At 33.5% G+C, this 10,841-nt stretch overlaps 1 protein-coding gene across 1 annotated transcript; it reads right to left on the bottom strand.

Annotated features, from left to right (window-relative positions):
• Positions 1 to 353: 353 nt before the first annotated feature.
• LOC137620696 (toll-like receptor Tollo) lies at positions 354 to 7,041 on the bottom strand. Its single transcript, XM_068351042.1, has 2 exons — positions 6,907 to 7,041; positions 354 to 6,721 (listed from the first exon to the last, which is right to left on the bottom strand). The coding sequence occupies exon 2, from the start codon at positions 5,807 to 5,809 to the stop codon at positions 1,619 to 1,621; it is 4,191 nt and encodes a 1,396-aa protein (XP_068207143.1). The 5' UTR covers positions 5,810 to 6,721; positions 6,907 to 7,041; the 3' UTR covers positions 354 to 1,618.
• Between the last annotated feature and the right edge of the window lie 3,800 nt (positions 7,042 to 10,841).

Raw genomic sequence — 10,841 nt, 5'->3', positions numbered from 1 at the left:
CTTTCTCTAACAATATTATACCAGAGTGGCCAAACTTAGAGAAACAGAAACTAAGGGCGGTTAGCTTTTCTTTCTTGATTGGCAGTCAATAAGAAAAAATATATTTAAGCCGTAATGACATGGGTGAGATAAATGAATTGGGAATTTACCCTTGCACAGGTAATTTTCTGTTGTTTAAAAACTGAAATTCACATAGACATATTGTATATAGACATACATGCATAAACACAAGTTCATCTATATAGTATATATATATATATATATATATATATGTATATATATATATATATATATATATATATATATATGTATGTATACTGTATATATATATATATATATATATAATTTGTGTATGTGTGCATGCGGGCATGTGTATATAAACCAGCATGATATTTATACACATACATACGCATAATGGGATGCATATACAGTATCACTATATATGCATATAAATTACTATCTGTTCACAAGTATACATTACAAATAAATGTTTATGCATGTATGAATATATATATAAAAAAAAAATCATATCATAGATATTGTACATAAATATTTTGATTTTATATTACCTTAGAAATATTGACGTGCCCAACCACTTTACTCTGAAAATAACAGTAACAAACATCATAGCTAAAAATATGGAAGATCCAATTGGATACATATAAAATGTATGCATAACAGTTTCCAATTTACTTTTTTCAAAGATTGGCCACCACTTGATTTGGCTTTTGAAAGAGACATCATTACTGACAACTAGGCTGTGTCAGTATATAGGAAGATTATTCAAGCTGCTTGAGTGCCCACAATACACAAAAATTCTCGGACACGTTTTGCAAGTTGAATATGACGAAACTTTTATATGTACGCACTGCGAGTCCCTTGGCACTTTGTATGTATGTATATATTTATATATTTATAAATTGCTGGCAAAAGTTTATCCAGCATAGGCTGGGTACTACCATGCTCAAATTTGAGTCCAAAGTTTGTGCATGGCAACACTGTCAGGCATTGTGGCACTTCAGCGAGGCTAACTAAGAGGCAAAAAAATTGTTTTCATTGATAAATGCACATTGACCATTCCTTGCAAAGCATATTACTTGTGCCTCAAGCTACAGAAATATTGTATCCATCCAGTTACAGCATTTCTTTGATATACACAAAAATCTCGCATGTTTCATACACTGTGTCCACTTTTCCAAAAAGCACTGACGGGTTGCCTCTTGCTTGGCATCACAGGTATCAGATCCCCGCACCTGCTTGAGTACTGATGGCAATTTTGGAATCAGTAACAACAGCTGTGGGTGTGGTAGACTGTGGGTGTGGGCGGAATGTGTGTGGGCCATTCCCTCAATTAAGGTGATGAGGGATTTTAGGTTTAAGGACAGAGTATTTCAACTAATAACTCGGATTACAGTTACCTTAGAAACCATAATCCGGAAAGATGGAGATGAACCAATATATATTACAGGTTGGCACAGGCTGATGCATGGCATAAGGCTACACTGGCTGCTCATATATAATATGGACGAGATGCAGCAAAAGCTCAATTAAGAGGAGGCTTTGTTAGTAAATCCTCAAATAGGGAAAAATATTGGGATAACATGAGTTTGAATAAATCTTAAACAAAGTAGGTTTGACCTGGAGGGGGAGGTTGCTCATTAGGAGGTGGATGGAAAATCCAACTGCGCGTGAGGTAGTCTGGGGCATCTCTTCTGAATAAAGAAGGTGCTGAGGGATGTCTCATCCCTCCTGTTCCATTGACCACTTGTGTAGGATTCCCATTAGGTATATGTTTTGTCCCTGGTAATGTAGTAAAATTGTTTGAGGGAAGTAGTGATGCTTGAACCTCATTATATTCACTAACACTCATGTATGTATGGTCAGGAGCATCACCCGAACCAACTGGTGAAGACCCATCAGGCCTTTCCTCATCTTTTGAATGAGGGGACGGAGGCTGTTTTGTTGGGCTATGTAGCCATGGTGGTGCTCCAAGATCTGGGCCTGTCCTGGAAGACCATACAACCTCTGATGGATTTGTGCAAACAGCAGTCTCCCAATAAGGGTTAACAGTAAGAGATTTTGTAGTATTATGGCCTGAAGTTTTAGTTTCCTGGAAAGGCCATGGACCATTTTGGTGTTCTGCTGCTACCAAAGGCCTACTTGCAGCTTTTCCCCCTATGGTACCAGCCAAACCAGATCTTAATCGAGCCCTCAAGGTGGGCATGGAGCGCCGTAGCTTTTCCCAAAACCTAGGATCTCGAGGCTGTAGAGTTGTGCTTGCATTGCGAGTAATTGATGACAATTCAAGATCAAGCTCTGATCTGGGTACATCTTCTAAGGCTACTATTATGATGTTGCGATTTTTAACATTTTTCAAGGAGTCAACATGAGCACTCTTAAAATCATAGCGACACCATTCTGCATCAACTAACCCACGTGAGAGCACAATCACTACTCTACGACTGCATGATATGCTTTCAGCTATAGCTCTGCCAGCTACAGGGGCTGATGGAGCTGTACAGTCTCTCTGAGCTACACACAATCTATAGCCAGAAGCCTCCAGTTCAGGGGCCATCAAACCACATACCCATGTAGAATCTTTGGCACTATGGCTTACAAATGCATCAAAGAGTTTTTCTCTCTCTTCAACATATGCAGTAGACTTTTCAAATAATCGTTTTCCATATCTACTCACAGCCCAGAGTCTTAAGCGCCGACGATATGCAATGACAGTTACTGCAGAAGCTAACACAACAAGAAGTATGGCAGCAGTGATTAGAAGGAGCATAACATAGTCATGTATTATCAAACTGTTGATGCGAGTGGTGGCCACATAATGGTCGCACCTTACTGGAGTATCAGATAATACAGGTGGTCCAATCGTTTTGGTGCTGTTATGCTGGCATCTAACTATGCTTGCATTTGTAGCTTTTATCCGATTAGCCTCTAACCATGCCCTCAAATTAGCTAGGTAACCACATTCACAACTCCAAGGATTGTTGTACAGGCTTACCTCTAATAGGAATGGATTAAGGGCAAGATTCCATACTGGAAAAGTTGTCAACAGATTATTGTCAATACGAAGAAGCTCTATAGCTCTTAGTGGAGAAAAAGATACATTACTAAGATGTTTAAGGTGGTTGTTATTTAAATATAACTCACGTAAACCATGTAAGTCAACAAATTCAAATCCATGAAGAACTTCAAGTTTATTATGATCAAGCCGTAACACTTCCAAGTTTTTCAGGCCATTAAAAGTACGATTTTGTATTGAAGTGATCTCAGAGTGATTTAAGTGTAAGATCCTTAAATTTTTACGACCAATAAGAGCATGAGATGTAAGTGCTCCCATGTTATTACCATCCATAAAAGCCTCTGTAACATCCATAGGTACACCTGAAGGCATATGTGTCCATCCTCCGCTACAGTCTACAACATTGTGGGTCCAAGTATGGTCATGGTAGCAAGTACAGTTTCTTGGACAGGTTTGTTCACAATCGCAAGCATCAAAATCACAACAGTGACAGAGTGTAAAACAATGACGTCTATATGTACATAAAAACTGTTGTTGTTGTACAAATACTAGAGGCACAAGTGCACCATGCCATAGACTTGGGAGACGACACTGAATAATACCAACATCTCCCAAATGCGGCAGAATGGATCCACCACTCATTGAATTTCCAAAGCCTGTTCCTGCTGCTCTTAGAAGCCAATCTGCTCCACAGTCACATTCAAGAGGATTATTTGACAACAAAAGTAGAGGAGGTGGAGTCTGACGAGGTGAGAGTCTTAATGCAGATTCTTCCAAAATAGTTAGAAGATTATTTCGTAAATCAATAAGGGTAACGTTAGTTTTGTCAAGGAATGTGTTTGAAGCTACATATGATATAGCATTATACTCAAGATGTACTTCTTCAATTCTATCTGGAATAACTGCAGCACTTATATCTGTCAAATTATTATGAGTGGCATAAAGGGTTTTAAGGCCAAGTTTTTTCTCTACTTCATAATAATTTTCCAGCTTCACTAACAAATTGTGACTCAGATCTATCCATTCTAGGTTCTTTGGGATTAATGCATAATCAAACCACAAAATACTGTTATGAGAAACATTAAGCCAGGTGAGATTCTGCAAGACTGAAGCTAGACCATTGATATCCCCTAGAGAATTATGATGCAAATCAAGACCTTTTAAATTTGGTATTACTTCTAGAGCACCATATCCAATATCTGTTAAAACATTGTTTGACATATCCAGTAAACTAAGCGAAGGAATTTCAGACAAAAATGATCTGCTTACATTTGTGAGTATATTATTTGCTAAGTTGAGTTCCTGGAGATGCTTAAGCCCACATCCTTCATCTAAATAGTTGATCCTATTGTAGCTTAAATCAAGTGTTCTTAATAATGGTGATCCTTTTATGGCCATAGGAAAATCTTGTAAAAGATTATGAGAAAGACTTAGATGATGTAGTGACGAACAATTATTCAAAGCATTTTCATGAACAGTTTCAAGTACATTAAAATCAAGAGACAGGTGAGTAAGTATAGAAAGACCTTGAAGTGCTTTTCCTGATAGAATTGACAGCTGATTGTTAGTTAGTTCAAGAGTATACAAATTTGATAGTCCTGAAAAAGTACCATCTGCTAGATGGTTCAACTGATTATTATTGAGTCTAAGAACCTGCAAAGAATATAAATCCTTGAATGTGTCTGGCCCTAATTGAACAAGACGATTATATGAAACATCAAGAACAACCAGACGGATAAGACCAGTGAAGGGTTCCATATTACTAGGTCCTAAAGTAAGCTGATTATGACTCAGATCAAGAGTTAGCAACTGTCCTAAATTGCTAAATGCTGCTGGGGGAAGTACACTTAAGGAATTATTAGCTAGACGTAACTCTCGCAGTTGCTGTAAATCAGATAGTGCAGATCTTGGTATAGCTACCAATCTATTATGAGAAAGGTCAAGGAGTTTTAATGTCTCTAAACTTCCAAATGCCCAGTCAGAGAGATGTGCTAGCCTATTATGCTTTAGGGATAGTGTATGCAAATCACTTGCACTTGTAAATACTTGTTCAGGGACCTCAGCAATTTGATTGTGTGACAGGTCTAGGTGATGTAAAGGTAAATTACATGCTATTGGTATATCACTTTCTTCATTATTTGGTTTGACTGCTCCCATTCCAAGGTCAGGAAGATGATGTAGATGGTTATGAGTGAGATTGAGGGATATGAGCGATGGAAGACTACATAACACACCAGGTGGTAAAGACCATAATGAATTGTGGGCTAAATTAAGGTATTCAAGCCGAGTTAGGTCATTAAATGCATCAGCATGGATGGCCAATGCAGCACCAGGCCAGTCTTGATGGTGAGCCTTGAGTGTGAATCTTCGTAGATACGGCAAGCCTACAAATGCATGAGGAGGGAGTTCAGTAACTTTACAACCAAGTACTTGAAGATCTTCCAGACGAGGAAATACAGAAAACATTCCTGGTGTTATTTCTGATTGGAACACAACTTGATGGGCGCAGTGCAAAGTCAGAACAGTGACATGCGTTGCTTGAGAAAGGGCTGGTAAGGATGCATTTCCTCCACTCTCTGTCAAAAGGTTGGTAGACAATGTCCGTACATGGCAAGTAGTGCTTAGCTGTTCGCCACCACTGGCAGTAACACCCGCATTTTCCAGTTTCCACTGACACTCAGGAGGACGACCCCCTACACCACCCATGAGTGCCATAAATATTAGCAACATGCTTAGTTGCACAAGAGTCAAATAGCAAGGAACAGAATTAGACATCTTCAATAACACGTAGCACTTCAATACGTTTTTTGTAATTTTTTCAATTTCACGACGGATTAAATACTCTTTCCATCGTGTCTTAAAAAATTTTAGGGAATTTTTCGTCTCTAAATATAGTTAATTATTATTTAACTTTGATATGTCTGTCACACACTGCACTAAGAACACGTGGTTATCTCAAATGGCAAGTGTGCCTGGCACGTGGCAAGATGGGTGAAGAGTTCATGTGTTAGCATAAATCGATGCTCAAACCGTGATACTGGACTAACAGCGTTCGATCCCGTGAACTACCGTTGGATGAAGACGCACCGACTGTCAAACGGGGCGCACTTACCTTTTTAGTTAGTTTGTATTTCAAATTAGTCCCAACCTTCCTTCATGTATCACTTTAAAACCGCAAGTTGCTCTCTTCGAAACGCGTGTTATTTAGCAACTGTTAAATGTTCTGCTCTACTCACTAATTTCTTTTCATATTTTAATATTTGTTATACACTTGGATTATTTTGTTGTTAATATATCTGACAGTCTTCATTGTTCTAAATTTTCAAATAATAACCAATATCATAGTTATTTTCTTATGCTACATTGCCAAGCATATTTGGTCAAAACATATTTTTTTTTTTTTCAATTTTAGTTATTCAAACCACACAAAATACTCACCAATCTTTTGGCAAGTAAATCATCTATTATCGTTTCAGATGATTCCATAGTAAATACTTAAATGTGTTTTTAGTAATGATAAGCTATAATTTCGTTTTGACAGCCGTATAAAACCACTTTATAGTTTTCTTTGAGAAGTGTTTGTACTTCTGAGGGTTATTTCACTGCTGTCAATTTCATTCATTACGTTTGTTTACATCACTTTGGTTTATGTTGAATAAATCCAGTCGTACCTAATGACATTAGTCCCTGTAAGAAAAATACCCAATTAGAATCATGAAACATCTAATTGCATTTCAAAACATTTGTAATACTCGAAAGAATTTAGTAGTTAAGTCCGGGAGATTAAATTGATTTAGCTTTTCATTCAAGAAACACATATTTTGGATATTATTACGAAGAATCATTGGAATAACGGTAATAAATTCCTTTACCGATAGGAATATTCCGACAAGACCGTTTCAGCGTTAAATCCGCGAAGGGCAATATCTCCAGTCGAATTTCTCGCTAGAGATGCGATAGGAGGCAGACGTCGAGAACACCCTTTCGACACCGCATCTCAGCGCTCACTGACTCTCCCGCCACAGGCTCTCGGTATATTTATTTACCACTGCCAGATGTCGCTAGGTCTTACGGCGCACTGATCTTTCACATCTGAGCAGATTAATTTTTCTGTGACGATTTAAGACGAGTTTTGAGTTTCAAAGTGATGTGATATCTTTCGCTTGGAAACGAAAAATCAAGAAACAATTTAACTTAAATAGTAACATGCATTACAGGGAAAGCAATAAGTTATTCATCTCTCTCTCTCTCTCTCTCTCTCTCTCTCTCATTCATAATAATTGCAGGATGAGACTGGGACATTACTTTAAGGTAATATCACGAAATGAGAAGGCAAAAGAAGAAATTATTTCATGAACTATTTGACACACTATGACAAACTCAATAATGAAATCACACACACACACACACACACATATATATATATATATATAGTATAAATATACAGTACGTATATATATACGCATATATATATATATATATATGCATAAGATACACATATACAGTATATATATACTGTATGTGTATATATATATATATATATATTAATAGCTATGTATATATATATATATATACATATATATATGTATATATATATATATATATATAATATATATATATATATATATAAATTATATGCGTGCGAGTGAGTGTCTGTGTCCTAAGTGTGTATTTTGAATATGGTTTTGTAAGAATATAAAGTAAATTGTTCACAAGTAAAATATATTTGATACAACGAAAGTAATATAAAATTCTATGAAAATTCTGGTTTAACTATTTCTTTCTCTTACATAGAAACACGCACGCTCTCTAATATAAGAAGGTTAGATTTCAGAATTAGAACATTTCTGTAGTGTGTAATCAATGTCTTGATAATTTCTTTTGAAAATACTTTACTTTTAATTTTATAGAAATTAATTGTTGAAATAAATGCGAAAACGTAGACACATAACTAAAATAAAACTAGATCAAATTATTTTAGGATATAATTTTTTTTTCTTTTAAATTACAAATATACGTCAAAATGTTTTTTTTTTTTTCATAAATAATATTGTCGTTTATAAAATTTAAGTAAATGAAACGGGGGTAGGCCATGATTTTTTCTGTTAAATATATATACCCCGTCCCTCACCCTCAAAAAATTTATATAGATAGATATATCCATACGAATAAATTTTCAAGGACAGAATGATTGTTTTAAGATATAAATATGTATATATATATATATATATATATTATATATATATGTATATGTATATAAAATATATATGTAATATATATATATATATATATATACATATATGTATATACAGTATATATATATATGTGTGCGCATATATACAATATATTTATTAATATCTATACACACACACACACACACACATATATATATATATATATATAAATATATATATATATATATATATACACGAACACCCACATACAGTACATTTGTGTATGGTAATGGGTGGATGTATGTCTGTGAGCATGCGCGTGCATGTTTGATTTTATATTTATGCACGCATGCTATTTTATCATTCCATATATATATATATATATATATAATATATATATATATATATATATATTTATATATGCTGTATATATATATATGTATATATATATATATATGCTGTATATATATATATATTTATATATATAGGTATATATATATGCTGTATATATATATTTATATATATATATATATATATATATCTATAGATACAGTATACACACACATATATATATATATATATATATGTAAGAATTGCACTCCCAACTTCAAATTTTCGTCTCTCAACTTCATACTTTTCACCGGGTATTAATTATACGCTTTAGATATTCTGATGAATATGAAACCACCATTAACCCCAACATTCTAAACGGGAAACAACAAACAAGTAACATTTAAAAAACTTTCCTCTGCGTTTTTCCTTCAACAACGACGCAGACACCCAGCATGATTTCCAGGATTTTGCAGATCACTGCAGCAATTTACATCCGAGGATATTCCAGCCATCCTTGGATTAAAAGGGGAAGGTTTTTACCCTCCGGCTGCGATTTCTGCAAAGCAATCAAGTATCACACTCATTTGTCTTCGATTGATTCATAGCTTGTCGGGGCGTTTATCTATGGCAATGAAAAGCCAGATTACTGAGGCATTTCGGGGGTAATACGGAGGATTATTTTGCGCCGTGAGCGCATTGGTTGTTTTTGGATATCTTTGTATTTATCGGTCGTTTATTTTTCATTTTTATTTGTTCAAGCGTAAGTGTCTTATTTTGGCCTTATGGTGGGGTTTCACTCATTATCTAAAATCATATTTTGTGATTCCAATATATATATATATATATATATATACATATATATATATATGTATATATATATGTATATATATACATGTATATATATACATATATATATATATATAAAAATATATATGTATATATATATATATATACATGTATATTTATATATATATATATATATATACATACGTATATATATGTATATATACATGTATATATGTGTATATATATACACTCACACACACGTATATATATATATATATATTTATATATATGCATATATATACATATGTATATATATATGTGTGTGTGTGTATGTATATATGTACAAACATATATATGTATATAAATATATATATACATATATATATATATATATATACGTGTGTGTGTGAGTGTGTGTGGGTGGGTGTATGTGTGTGTGTATTCAAACGTGAATTTGTTAGTTTAGCCATATAGCAAATGTTAAAAAAACATATTTTATGCTTCCATTTTATATATATATATATATATATATATATAAATATATATATATATATAATTCTATAAATATATATAATTCTATATATATATATATATATATTCTATATATATATATATATATATATAATATATTTATATATATATACTGTATATGTATACATATATATTGCGAGGGATATTTAGATTTCGGTTATGTGTTTAATATCTGTATGAAGTCATGCTTCCTTATAAATTTGATATATCTATCACTCGCTGAATATATAGTGATTTCATTTTGACCGTATTCTGTATATTACCTTACATATTTTTGAGTTTTAGAAAAATCATTATCTTGTGAAAATAAAGAAATAGAAAATTGACTGAAGTCCATAGTGTAAATCACTTTAAGGAACACAGCTTATGATGCTTTTCTTTGATAATCCATTTTTACAAAAAAAAAGAGATGGCAAACATCATTATTAGTATTACTAGGATGATTCTATACTTTGAAAAGGGACGGAACTAATATCTATGACTCTGAGCCATAGAAATGTCATTAGAAAGTACTATATCTAAGAAAATTAACGCAAATGCGCCTTATGAATGCTAATTTTGCATTGCCTTTGTGTTCTTCATCAGCCAACTTATTAATCGTTTCTTTAAAGATCAAAGTTAATACAATACTCCAGGAAAGTAAATACGTTTTCTATATCAGCCATTTTGTGCACTTCTAATGCGTAACTATAATAGTTTTTGTACTATTCTCGTCCACACATTATGTAAGACGTTTACACAACATGTTGGATGTTACCTCTGATTAATTGAAAAGAACATATTATAAATATAATTGCCATTAACGTTGAGATATGTACACGTTTATAGCATTACATTGATGTAAGTGAGTCTTATTCTGTATTATTGCTGGTGTTCTGTAGTGCTGAAATATTTTTTCTTTTTTTAACGATCAGTAAATGAGGGATTCCTCTTAAAGTTGCTTTTTCCATAATGATGACCAATTCTATGAAAAATAATCCACT

The sequence above is a fragment of the Palaemon carinicauda genome, chromosome 27, assembly GCF_036898095.1.
Source record: "Palaemon carinicauda isolate YSFRI2023 chromosome 27, ASM3689809v2, whole genome shotgun sequence".
NCBI lineage: Eukaryota > Metazoa > Arthropoda > Malacostraca > Decapoda > Palaemonidae > Palaemon > Palaemon carinicauda.
Note: the sequence above shows the minus strand (reverse complement) of the source record. Positions and strands in the feature narration are given on the sequence as shown.

Bases quoted from the DNA above. Each gene is read 5' to 3' on its own strand.
- LOC137620696 (XM_068351042.1), bottom strand. From the start codon at position 5,809: ATGTCTAATTCTGTTCCTTGCTATTTGACTCTTGTGCAACTAAGCATG.